General features: G+C 38.2%; 2 protein-coding genes across 3 annotated transcripts in view; one reads left to right on the plus strand and one right to left on the minus strand.

The window, feature by feature from the left end:
• LOC125190981 (receptor-like protein 18) overlaps positions 1 to 13,136 on the minus strand; it is a 61,305-nt gene that overhangs the window by 20,038 nt on the left and 28,131 nt on the right. The gene's annotated exons all lie outside the window — the stretch shown is intronic.
• Positions 33 to 4,271, plus strand: LOC125200855 (receptor-like protein 52). Of its 2 annotated transcripts, XM_048098658.1 has the most exons (7): positions 34 to 730; positions 1,228 to 1,443; positions 1,541 to 1,684; positions 1,800 to 1,943; positions 2,027 to 2,167; positions 2,410 to 2,553; positions 2,781 to 4,271. In XM_048098658.1, exons 1-7 carry the CDS (start codon positions 100 to 102, stop codon positions 4,040 to 4,042), a joined length of 2,682 nt encoding a protein of 893 aa, XP_047954615.1. In that variant the 5' UTR covers positions 34 to 99; the 3' UTR covers positions 4,043 to 4,271. The 2 variants fall into 2 exon arrangements, with proteins under 2 accessions (XP_047954616.1, XP_047954615.1); XM_048098659.1 differs by lacking the exon at positions 1,228 to 1,443 and having other exon boundaries at positions 33 to 730.

Raw genomic sequence — 13,136 nt, forward strand, 5'->3', positions numbered from 1 at the left:
ACACACACAGTTTGAGCCTTTGAGGAATATATATGTATAGTGGTAGCTTAAATCTTGTGTACCTCCACACATTACTACTTTTAAAATCAAGCCTAGTCAATGGATAGATCTTCCCATTTCTACCTCCTTATAACATCATTCTTCCTACTTCAATGGCTGATTTGTTCTGCCTCAGCCAACTCCGATATCAACACTGATCGTTCCTCGCTTACTACCTTCAAATCTCGAATCTCTTTCGATCCCAATAATATATTGACCCAAAATTGGAGCGGTGAGAGCGACGTTTGTAACTGGATCGGAGTTACCTGTGATTCTCGCTATCACAGGGTGACTCAGTTGAACATATCATACATGGGTCTTGTCGGGAGCATTCCACCAGAAATCGGAAATCTTTCTTTTCTCATTTCTTTAGATTTGACCAAGAACACATTTGGTGGTCCTATTCCCCCATCTGTTTTCAACTTGTCATTTTTAGAAATTTTGAATTTGGGGGAGAATAATTTGTCTAGCAGCTTACCATTTGATATATGCAAATACAATCTGCATAGACTCAAGAGACTTCGTATATCTTTCAACAAGTTGTATGGGGAAATACCATCGAGTTTGAAACATTGTTCGCAACTAAGGTATCTTTCTTTGCGCAGCAACAACTTGAATGGACTCGTGCCGGCACAAATTGGGAACTTGACATTGCTTCAAGAGTTATACTTTGGTGGTAACAATATAATTGGTAAGATCTTTCTATCTCTTAATAGCTTCCCTACTTTTTTGGTCTTGTTTGGTTTTAAAATGATCATTTTAAGGTCATATTCAATTTAATTCTTTAATTTCTATGCTTTACATTTGGGGTTTGTATAATAGGATGTTGATTTGATACAGTTCAAATTACAGGTAATATTCCAAAAGAGATCGGTAATCTTACAAATTTAAAATAAAGTAGAGGGGAGAATAAAGTAAGAGAGATGAGAGAATAAAGTATGTTGATTAGATGTTTTTGTTTTTTGCCGAAAAGAGAAATTATTCAAGTAACTTGGGACTATCCAAAATAAAATATGATCCAAGTAACTTGGAATAGAGGGTGTATCTTTTAATAGTTTCCCTACTTTTTTATTTTATTTGGTGTAGAAATGATCATTTTAAGGCCATATTTAATATAATTATTTAATTTCTATGCTTCACATTTGGGAATATGTAATAGGATGTTGATTTGATACAATTCAACTACAGGTAATATTCCAAAAGAGATAGGTGATCTTACAAATTTACAAATTTTGGACCTGAATATGAACAAATTAAATGGCACATTTCCAGCAACTATTTTCAGCATAGTATCATTACAAATTGTTGACTTTTCCTACAATCAACTTAGTGGACCATTATCACCACAAATTGGAAACATAACATCCCTTTTCAGACTAAGCCTTGAATTCAACAATTTCAGCGGTATGCTTCTTATACTCAAAATATTATTATTTATCTATTATTATAGCATGTAAATGGAATTTTTTTAAAATTTGAGTTGATTTATCTCTCTAATTAGGTAATATTCCTAAAGAGATTGGTCGTCTTAGTAATTTCGGGCGACTAAGCATGTCTGGAAATAAGTTCAGTGGATCATTGCCAGGAGAGATTGGGAACTTAACAACCATGTTTGGATTGTTTCTTCACAGTAATGATTTAAGTGGTATGAATATCTTTCTACCTTCCTACTTACAAGTCATATTTTACTAATTTAATTTGTTATTAATTGAAAACAAAAGATTGGCATAGCATTGTTTCACAATTTTATATTTATACAGGTAATATTCCTAAGGAAATTGGTCGTCTTAATAACTTGGTAGAGTTGCAATTGGAAGAAAACAATTTCAATGGATCACTTCCTGAAGAGATTGAAAACATGACACAACTTACATACTTGTGGCTCAACAACAATAATTTAGATGGTATGATTTCATATCTCTTTCGATATTATCTCTAATTACTAAATTAACTCATTTGGATCTCATGAGTTGCCATTATTTCACAGGTAATATTCCAAAACAAATTGGTCGTCTTAATTTGGAGGTACTCAATATTGCAACGAACCATTTTAGTGGTTCGTTGCCGAGAGAACTTGGAAACTTATCAGCCATGCGCCAAGCCTGGCTTGACGTCAATAATTTTAATGGTATCATGCTCACACTCTATGTCTTTCTCTCCTATATGTAAATAAACTATTACACGGATTTTATGGTTAGGTGAGTATGATGAGTACCATTTAAAATCATAATCATTCAAGGTATATTAACCTTCCAATTTTGGTTATACTGTTAATTAAAATTCATTGTATTAGTGAAATTTTGAATACTGTTTACATTAATTAACTCATTGGATAATATGAGTTGTCATTTTCAAAATTTGTACGGCCAGGTAATATTCCAAAAGAAATTGGTCATCTCAATAGTTTGGAGACACTCACTATTGCAATCAACAATCTTAGTGGACTGTTGCCAAGTGAAATTGGAAACATGACACGCATTCGTGAGTTATGGCTTTTCAACAATAATTTAAACGGTAACATCTCTCTTTCTCTATGTATATATCTCTCTACGACTCCCTCCTGTCCCCCATCGAATATCTCATATTTTTTTATAGATAGAATTTATTATTTTACCAACTCACTTAGCTCACATTTTATTATAAAATTAGGACGCACACAAACTTTTTTCACCCAATTTCCTTAACAAAGTCAAACAAGTACTGTATGTCATTCTTGATCCGTGTTCAATATCAATATTTAGGTCGAATACCTTCCGCCATTGGGAATATGTCAGGGCTGGCTTATTTAGGACTCCCTCATAACAAACTAAATGGAGAGATTCCATCATCCATTTGCGACTTGAGATTACTGTCACTCCTCCATTTAGCAGACAATCATTTGGAAGGACAGCTGCCAAAGTGCTTGGGAAACATCAATAGTTCACTATTGCTTCTTAATTTGGGTCAAAACCAAATCACAGCCCTCCAATCTACACTTGAAAAAGGATGCAGTCTTCAGTACATTAATCTGAAAGACAATAAATTGGAAGGAATACCACACTCCTTAATCAACTGTCACCGTCTGGAAAGCATTGATGTTGGTGATAATGAACTACAAGGTGCATTTCCCTTCTGGATGGAAGGATTCCCTCAACTTCGCATCCTCATCTTGAGGTCTAACAAGTTGAATGGTACTATGTTGGAGGCTTTAAAGACCGAGCATCCGTTTCCAAAGTTGCAAGTCTTGGATATAGCAAGAAATGCGTTTGTTGGCTCTTTACCTGATACATATTTCATGAATTTCGGAGGTATGATAGATGCTAAGGATAATCTGACACGCGTTCAGAATGATGTGCTCCAAAGATATTTTGACTTAAGCGTCACTTTGAAAGGTTTAGATCAGACATTGCTGAGATTGTTGGATACGCTTACAACGATTGATTTTTCATCCAATAAATTCTCTGGGAATATTCCAGTTTCCATAGGCAATCTTAATACTCTGAGATACTTGAATTTGTCCCGTAATACTCTCACGGGACAGATTCCTGTGTCTCTTGGGAATATAAGTATTCTTGAGTCATTGGATTTGTCATGGAACAGATTAACTGGAAAAATTCCAAGTGATCTTACAAGGTTGACATTTCTTTCGAAATTAAATCTATCAATGAATAATCTTGTGGGGCCGATACCAAAATCTAAGCAATTTTCTACGTTTGAAAGTGATTCATATATAGGAAACTTGGGATTGTGTGGAGTTCCATTGGCAAAACATTGTGAAAAAACTGATGGTAAACCAATGTTTCCTCCAGAAGAAGATGATGAAGAGTCGGGATTTATAGATGGATTTGGTTGGCGAAGTGTGGTGATGGGATATGGATGTGGATTTGTAGTTGGAATTGGAATTGGTTACATGGTTATAAGAAGCGGAAGGCCAAGATGGTTAGTGAAATTCTTTTTTGGCCTTGGATATAATAATAGTAAGATGAAGAGAAGAAACAGAGCAAAAGCAACAACGAGAAGTTGATTCAAAACAAGCATGTTGTGCTTTACTTGAGCTTCATTTGTAACACTAGCATGTTGTGTGTATGATGTTTTGCAAATAATGCATCTTAAACTATGCAATGTTGTATTTCTAAGTTAGGCTACATTTGTTTCTGTTGTATGATTAAGAGCATGAATAACCCTGGCCCGGATTTGGGCCGCAAGTCCCCTCCACGTCATCATTCCCTCAAATTAGGGGTTCCAGGCCACAACTCCATTAACGCAGGCCACAACTCGGGCCACAACTCAGGCCACAACTATTCATTTCACAACATATTTTAATCGTAAAATAGAATACGTTGAACAATTAAAACCGGGAAAATTCATTGTTCAGTCAGAAAATAGGAAAAGAAAATTACAAATCCTAGAAAAAAAAATTACCAATACTAGAGAAAGAAAATTACCAAACCTAGAAAAAAGAAAATTACAAATCCTAGAAAAAAGAACTACTTTTTCTTCATTTGTGCGCGAAGGTATTCGATCATCTCACGGTGCAATTCGAGCTCGTACTCCGACATTCTCGAGGTATCCCTCGATGTCAACTCCGTCAGCTGGCCCATCCGCAACGTAATACTCATATCCGACATAGAGTCTGATATCTTGTCCAAGGAAGGATTGGGTGGCGGCGGCGGCATAGCGGAGTAGCTCGCAGTTGCCTTCCCCTTTGCTTTCCTCTTTGCCGCCTTTGTGCCCATCGGACGGCTTTCAGTACCAGGAGATGAGAGGAAGAAGTCATCGTCTGTCACGTTGAGGTCGATTGGCGGACCTCCTTCGCTCGAAGTGTAGTGTCCGGCGGCGACTTTGGTTCTCTTCGCCGCCGCTTCAGCCCCACCAGTGTACTTCGGGCTCTTCTCGACAAGCTTCCAAACGTCGAAGTACTTGAAGTGCTTCTTCCCGTCAGCGAAGTAATCTGCCTTGGCCTTGTCCACAAGGTCCATCTCGCTGTGCCCGCTCGGCCACATCCGGACTACGTTAGTCCACTTGCCATTCCACTTGTTAATCTCCTTCTGCACCCGACCCCAATGCTTGCGTAGCTTCACGTAGGTACGCTCGAACGAGCCTTCGGGTCGACCAGCGTTGTACTTATCCGCAATCCGCTGCTAGAACGCTTTGCCGCTTTGCTGGTTGCCGATCACAGGGTCCTCGGAGACGTCGACGTAGTTCTTGGCCAGCCACATTGTCTCCTGCGGACTGTACTTCTTCGGCCCATCCTCATCGGCAACCTTGCCCTTGCCCCTCCGTGGAGCTGGCTCCATATCGCTGATATTGTACTCATCAGTGCTAACCGGCGATTCCATGTCTACATTGGTAGGCAGCCCGGGACTAGGTGTTGCATCTGGATCGGGTGTCGGCGGCACTTGCCAGTTCTGGGAGTTCACGAAATCGTCCATCTGGCGTTGGTCGCTGTTAAACCAATCCATAGAACTCAAAAAGTCTTGAAATGCTAGAGGATTGAGAGTGAAGTGAGAGTTTGTGTGGAAGAGTTACAAAAAATGAGCAAATATAGTGTATAAATAGAAAAAAAAAAAAAAAAAAATGAAATTCGGTGGGGACTTGCGGCCCGGCCCGAACGCAATTAACGCCGGAACGGGCCGCAACCGATGCGGCCCGGGCACGCATAACGCCGGCCGGGACGCAACTGCGTCCTCGGGACCGTCCCGGGCCGAGCCGCAACCTCCTCCAACGCTGTTCTCGGGCCGGGACTCGCGATTTGTGGCCCGGCCCACCTGCGTTATTCATGCCCTAAGCAACCCTTGCATGCAATCTTCACAGATGCTAAAAAAATCAAATATTTCAATGTTCAAAATTGTTAAATTCTAATCTTATGTCTTAGACTTTGGACCAAAATATAACTGATATTTTGTTTCTCTTAAACAGAAGTATTTGTTCAGAACTTGATGATGATTCAAATGTTTTGTGTGTTTCTATCAATACTAGCAACTTCTGTTAAACTTTAATGTAGACTACTATAACTGTAAGTTAGTATTTGATTATAACATGACGAATGCTATTATCCTTTATGAATAAATAGATTAGTTGCATGATTTGCATCACAAACTGGTAATGCTAGACCACGCGCACTCCGTTCGAGTGAGATTCGTTGAATCTTATCCAAGGTCCAATTTTTGCTTTTCATACCCGTTTCACATGTATTCTTAGCACATTCTAAACAAACTCATTAAACTCCCAAAATTCATATAATTGGTCAAAAACTATAAATTGAAATGAGTAAACTCCACATTATCAACACATAATGACTAATTGAACCTATCAAAACATGAGTATATCAGGTTTCCTCACCATGATCACCATGTCTAAATCTCTGATACCAAATGTTGCCTAGTCGCTTTGGATAATGACCGAACATGCGAGGAAACGAAGCTAACACATACTAAAACTCAAGTTTCTCAATCTTCTACTAAATAAAATACCTAAAAAACCATCATTCAATCTAACAATAAAGCCTAGACGACAAAAATCATACTTCATAAATTGAAACAAAATTATATATAATTTCAATCTCATAAGGACTGTATCCAAATTCAACTTCTGATTCTAATCGAAAACAATTGCAAATAACCTAAAACTATAAAGCAACCGAAACACACATCTCTTACTTGAAGCCTTCATCGTACATCTTCTCGAATTTGCTCGCAAGCGCAAAAGTTTCACACAAGGACGAACGCCTTCGCAAGTGAAGTTCCCACCGAATAGCATCTTTGAAGCCCGATTCACATATGGAGACGAGATGAGTCTCCGATAGCGATAAACCATTAATCTTGACCAAAAGCCTCTCGAACTCGGTCTGATATTCCATCACTGTGTTGAGTTGTTGCAGCTTGCAGAGTTTCCCTAAGTGATTGTCATGATATGTTGGATCAAACCTCTCCTTCACCGCCTCCATGAAATCAGGCCATGATTTCAGCAATTTGTAATTTTTTCGGTAAATGAGCCAATCCAGCGCCCGGCTGCTCGAAGAGTAGCCTGACGAAGTGTAGACGGTGCTCTTCAGACATTCCGTAATAGTCGAAATACATGTCAACCTTGAAAGTCCATCCCCATAAGTCGTCTCCGTTGAATTTCAGGGGATCAAGCCGAAGATAGGGGCGCTGCTCCGAATTGCTGGACTTTGAATTATCAGCACGAGCCATGGCTGAACAATTTTGATGAAGAAGAAGATTAGGGTTTAAAAAAACACTTAGACTACACCAGACTCTGTCTGGCATTTCGGCAAACGGTTGGAGTGCCTCTTACGAAGTCATGTGAAATATGATAAATAATGAAATGGTGGCATGTTATGATCAGATAAAAAAAATATAAAGATGTATCAAAGCACAAATGTTAAAATGGAACAACCGTACATGGAGTTGGTGACCGGCGAGGGAGGTTTGGTGGCGCAGAGGAGATCGCACGTCGTCGGGTTCAAATCTTCTATGTTAAGGCACAATCTTATTCTCTGGAGTTGGGCCTGTTTGTTTTGTTTTAATAATTCAGTTAGGCCTATTTTGTTGAGAAGAAGAAGGAAGTTTTGGGCCTTTTTTATTTTAAAAGTGATTGAGCCTCTTTGTACAAAGAGGCCTCCAAGATTAATTCTTCAGATTTAGTTATGAAACTCAAGAAATTAATCTCCACAATAATTGATCCAAGTATAAGACTTCTGGATTTAATTAATTTAACCTCTAATTAATTATTGAATCTTTGAGTGTAATTGAGATTCCAAGCCTTAAGTCGATATTTTAAAGTCTCTGATTTAATTATCATGAAGAATTGAAGTCCTCTAAGCAAAATAAGAACATACGATGCATAACCTTATTGTGGATTTAATTAGCGGATTTCAATTTTTGTGGGATAGATTAGATTTTGACGAAACTTTGTAATTTATATGGCTATTTCCTTTGAAAAAATGGAGTCCCCTGTATAAGTCAAATTGTATATATTAATCGTGTCCCATTTGTAAACCTTTGCCATTTAATATCAAGAAAACTTTACCTTCAAACATTTACTTTCCACAATATATATAGGTGTCATCATGCCCCAATTGTTAGTTAATCATCATGACTAAAGACTATGGAAAATATTCAATAGTTAAATTGAAGTTATACTTTTCTCATGATTAAACCTCCAACCAATAATTTATAGTTACATGAATTGAATTGTGATATATCTATCAATGCTGGTATGGATCGATCCACCTCTCTTGCTGAATATTCTAGTATTTCTAAGAGTTTGTATAGCCACATGATTAAACATTTTCCACAATAATTAATGCAGTTATTTCCCATATTGGCTACTTGACTTACAAAGTGTTCATTTAAGATATGATATCATGTATCACAGACATATGTAGCTATCTATCATTACTATGATATGTATAACATTTTATCAATCCTTACCAATTTTAACTTAATTATTCGTTTGAACATGACATTTTTAGAGTCAAGAGTACTCTACAACTACCGTTCAAATGAAGAATCACTACTATTCTGTTTATGATTTTACAGATTTTTTTCGAAGACTTGTTTTTTATGCTCATGAATTGATTATTGTATAAAATTAAATTGTACATGTAGTACTTATTTCACTTTCAAACAAGTGTCACTCCCTATTTGCTCAAACCCTTCCCTCCACATAAAAAAGAAACACAAACACAATTTTGAGTTATATATGTAGAGAGAGCTGAAATGTTGTATAACCCTCTAATAGGTATCTAGACTTTTACTTTATTCCGAACGGGAGTTGATAATCTCTTCATAAGATTATTTTGCTTATTTTATGTTTTATTATTTAGTTTTTCTGATTTAATTTCCTTTTTCGCAGTGGTTAGAATTTAATTTGCTTTCTTTGTGTATAGAAGATCTTTTTGTATGTGTGGAGTCTGTATTTTCATTATGAAGAATTATGTTATTAATTTCATTCTCTCTACGGTTTCTCCATTCTGGAGAAAAATTTATGATTAATTAAATTAAAATAAAATAGAGACAAATTGATTTTTTTATTTTTTTTAGTCAAAATTCACTAATTTGACCGTTAGTTTTTTACGGAACCGTCATAAAAGGACCGATCGGACGATGATTTTATCTTGTTTAGGATTCGATTGTCAAAATGTGATTGTTTTGGACCAACTTCTTATTTTGGCCACATATTTAAGATTGTCCACATTCATCGTTGATTTATTCAGCATAGAATGTAGAAGTCCAACTTTTTGACTTGGGATGACTTGTATCCCAATGAAAAATCATCACTATTTTGTTTATCATAAAATAATTTTTTAAGATAATAACTTAAATATTTAAAATGCACATGTATGCTCCCCTGTCTCTATGTATTAGAGACATTTCTTTTTGGCACGTACTATATTTAAGAAAAATATTTCTAAGTGATTTAAGTAAAAGAAAGAAAAAAAGGTAAGAGAAAATAAAAATATTACTCCCTCCGTTCCATAGTAATGGAGGCAAAACTTTTCGGCATGAAGATTAAGAAAAATTGCGTTAGGTGAGTTAAGTAAAGAGAGAATAAAGTGGAAAATGAAAAAGGTAGAGAGACGAAGATAGAAAAAAATAAGAGAGAGTAAAGTAGGTGTGAAAAAATATGTTGACTTTTACTAAAAAGGGAAATGACTCTATTACTATGGAACGGACGAAAATGGAAAAACGCCCTATTACTATGGAACGGAGGGAGTATTTTTTTGTCAAAAAAAAGAAATGAATCACCTACAATGGGACATTTCAAAAAGAAATACAACTCAACTATCGAAACAGAGGGAGTTACTTGTGATTCTCAGTATATATATACACTTTTAATATCTCGGTATAACCACCCACACATTACTTCTTTTGAAATCAAGCCTAATGGACAGATTTTCCCAGCTCTCCTTCTTTATAACTTCACTCTTACTACTTCAAGGGTTGATTGATTATAGCTCAGCCAACTCAGATTGCAACACTGATCGTTCTTCACTTACCGCCTTCAAATCTCAAATCTCTTTCGATCCCCATAAAATATTGTCAAAAAACTGGAGCAGTGAGAGAGTATTATCTGTAGTTGGATCGGAGTTACTTATGATTCTCGCTATCACAGGGTGACTCAGTTGAACATATCGTCCATGGGTCTTGTAGGAACCATTCCACCAGAAATCGGTAACCTTTCATTTCTCGTTTCTTTAGATATGAGCATTAACTCTTTTCATGATCCTATTCCCCCATCTATGTTCAACATGCCATTTTTAGAAGTTTTGAATTTGGGGATTAACAGTTTGTCTTGTAGTCTACCTCTTGATGTATGCAGACACAATTTGCATAGACTGAAGTATCTTAGTATTTCTTAGAACGAGTTGTACGGGGAAATACCATCAAGTTTGGGGCAGTGTTCAAAGCTTGAGTATCTTTCTTTGCTAAGCAACAGTTTCAGTGGACGCATGCCACCACAAATTGGAAACTTGACATTGCTTCAACAATTATATTTGGGTGCTATGTACTTAAGTGGTAAGATCTGATCTCCATCATCTGAAGACTTCATATTTCATGTACAAACTTATTATCTCTCCGTCCCACTTTAGGGGTCTGGTCACTTTTACACATTCGTTTTATAAAAATAATACTACCTCCGTCCATGAAAATTCGTCCCACTTTTCCATTTCCGTCCATCCCCCAAAATTTGTCCCATTTCACTTTTATCATTTTTCGTAGTGGACCCCATATTCTACTAACTCATTCCTACTCACATTTTATTATAAAACTCATATAAAAGTAGGATCCACAATCCACTAACATTTTCAACTCACTTTCCATTACATTTCTTAAAACCCGTGCCTGGTCAAACCGGGAAGAATTTTCGTGGACGGAGGTAGTAATAAATAGTTAAAGTTGAAAAATGGTATAATGAGAGAGAATAATGTTGATAAGAGTTTTTGAATAATATTTATAAGCTGAAAATGAATACGTCCCGTACTATATACTTATAGCTTTGTGATAGGACCACGACCTCGGAAGCCAAGCCAGCCCAACCAGAGACCACCGAAGCTGCTACTCCAGCCAAATAGTCCATGAAGCAGCAACGTGCAAGGCCCAAACAAGTCATTCAGCCCAAGGAAAGACCCAAGAGGAATGCGCCGCGCCCCGCACGCTACACGTCTTGAAGATCTTGCCATATTTTAGTTATTATTTTAATAATGTTTTTCCTTATTTGTTGAACACTTTATTTTAGTTAAATTGCGTCAAATCTTCTCGGGTTTTCTTCTTGATTCTTTCCCGAGTCGTAAGTCCGAATCAAGCAGGGGGAATTCTATATATTATAGAATTCCCATAGATCGAGTATTGAGAATTAAAGTAATAAAATACACTTTTCTCTCAACCCTAGTCGCCAAAACCCCTAGCACTTCAACTAGGGTTGATTATCTCTTTTCCATCAAGCTTTTCTGTCAATTTTTGTGCTCTACTTGCATCGATAGGATCTCAATTCCTATCAATCGGTGCTGTCATTGAGCTACTTTTCCCCCGCAGCTGTTCAACGTTCCAACTGCGCCGTCACCTCGATGTCGTCCGCCACGCAGCAGCCAAGGGATGAACCCGTTCACACGGATTACTCCATCCAGGAGTTGGGTCAGATGATGTTTGACATCAAGATCCGTCTCGCTGGCGATGAGAAGAAGATACAGTCGAATCGCTTTGCCCACGAGGCTTTTGAACGTCAACAAACAGCGACGAACAAGAGCATCGAAGACCATTTAGGCCGCCTACTCTTGGCTGTCGAGAACTTGAGCAAAAAACCACCCGACGGCTCTGCATCTGACACCACCGCCACCACCCACACAAGGGGCTGGAATCTGCCTCGCTCGATTACCGCGAAGCCGCCGGGATTCAACGCGGAGTCCTGGCCGAAACTGAAGATGGACCCGCCAAGATTCAGCGGAGATGGGGTCAATTTATGGATTAAAAGGATCCAGAAATATTATAACCACAATTTTACTCCTTTAACAAATCGTTTATATCTAACGGAATTTTTATTGGACGATTCTGCGGCGGGGTGGTTTGGATATTGGGAAGACAACAACGAGAAGCGAGGCTGGGATGACTTCTTGATGGATATAAAACGCCGTTTTGACCCGGACTTGTATGAAGATTATGTGGGTCGTTTGGCAACTCTCCGCCAAACCGGTTCTTTGGAGGATCACTTAGCAGATTTTGAACCAATCCTCAAGAAGGTCTCGAACGTTGGAGATGCAACGTTGACATCCTTGTTCATTGCAGGCTTGGCGACACTGCTCAGACACGAACTGTTAACAAGGCGACCAGCAACGCTGAGTGATGCAATTGCTCTGGCACAACAGCTCTCCGCGGGTCTAGCAGCCACGGCTGCCATTATAGCATCAACCACACGTCCGAATTGGCAGCCCCGTGACCAACGCCCCCGCAACGCCAGCCTGTGACAACAACCAAGTTGCTTGATAATCCTAAGCCAGCCCAGCAGATAATGTGAATCCTCTAGATTGAAGACTCATGAATTTGCCCCGGACTTATTCTTGTAAATAAAGGCACTTTCACACAAACACCTAATGGCTCCACAAACTAGCAACACAAGAACTAGCAAGCATACCTTTACAATCAACCTTAGCCCGGCAAAAGATCGAATGCAACCCGAAGGAATTTGATAAGTCTTCAAAATATGAAGGTGCTCTCAAATATGGAGAAATTGTCTCTTACAAATATTCAAAAGCTGCTTGAAAAGAACCCTAGCAAGAGTATTTATACTAGGAGATAAAAAGAAGCAAAACAAGACAAGTCTTGGTCAAAAAGTCACATTTCGGGTAAAACACCCGACCGGGTGTTTCCCATGGCTCATTTCACCCGCTCGAGTGAAGTCTCTGGACAAAAACTGATTTCTCGGCAAAAAAACCCGACCGGGTGTTTTTGGGTTGGCAAAACACCCGCTCGCGTGTTTCTTTCTGCATTGCGCGGCTTACTTAAAACGATCATATCTCTCTCATCCGAACTCCGTTTGGGATGTGTGAGGTACCCACGAGAAGCTCTTTTGACGATAAAGACAATGATTGTCTTAGAAGAGCATTTGGACACCATCTT

The sequence above is a fragment of the Salvia hispanica genome, chromosome 1, assembly GCF_023119035.1.
Source record: "Salvia hispanica cultivar TCC Black 2014 chromosome 1, UniMelb_Shisp_WGS_1.0, whole genome shotgun sequence".
Classification (NCBI taxonomy): Eukaryota; Viridiplantae; Streptophyta; class Magnoliopsida; order Lamiales; family Lamiaceae; genus Salvia; species Salvia hispanica.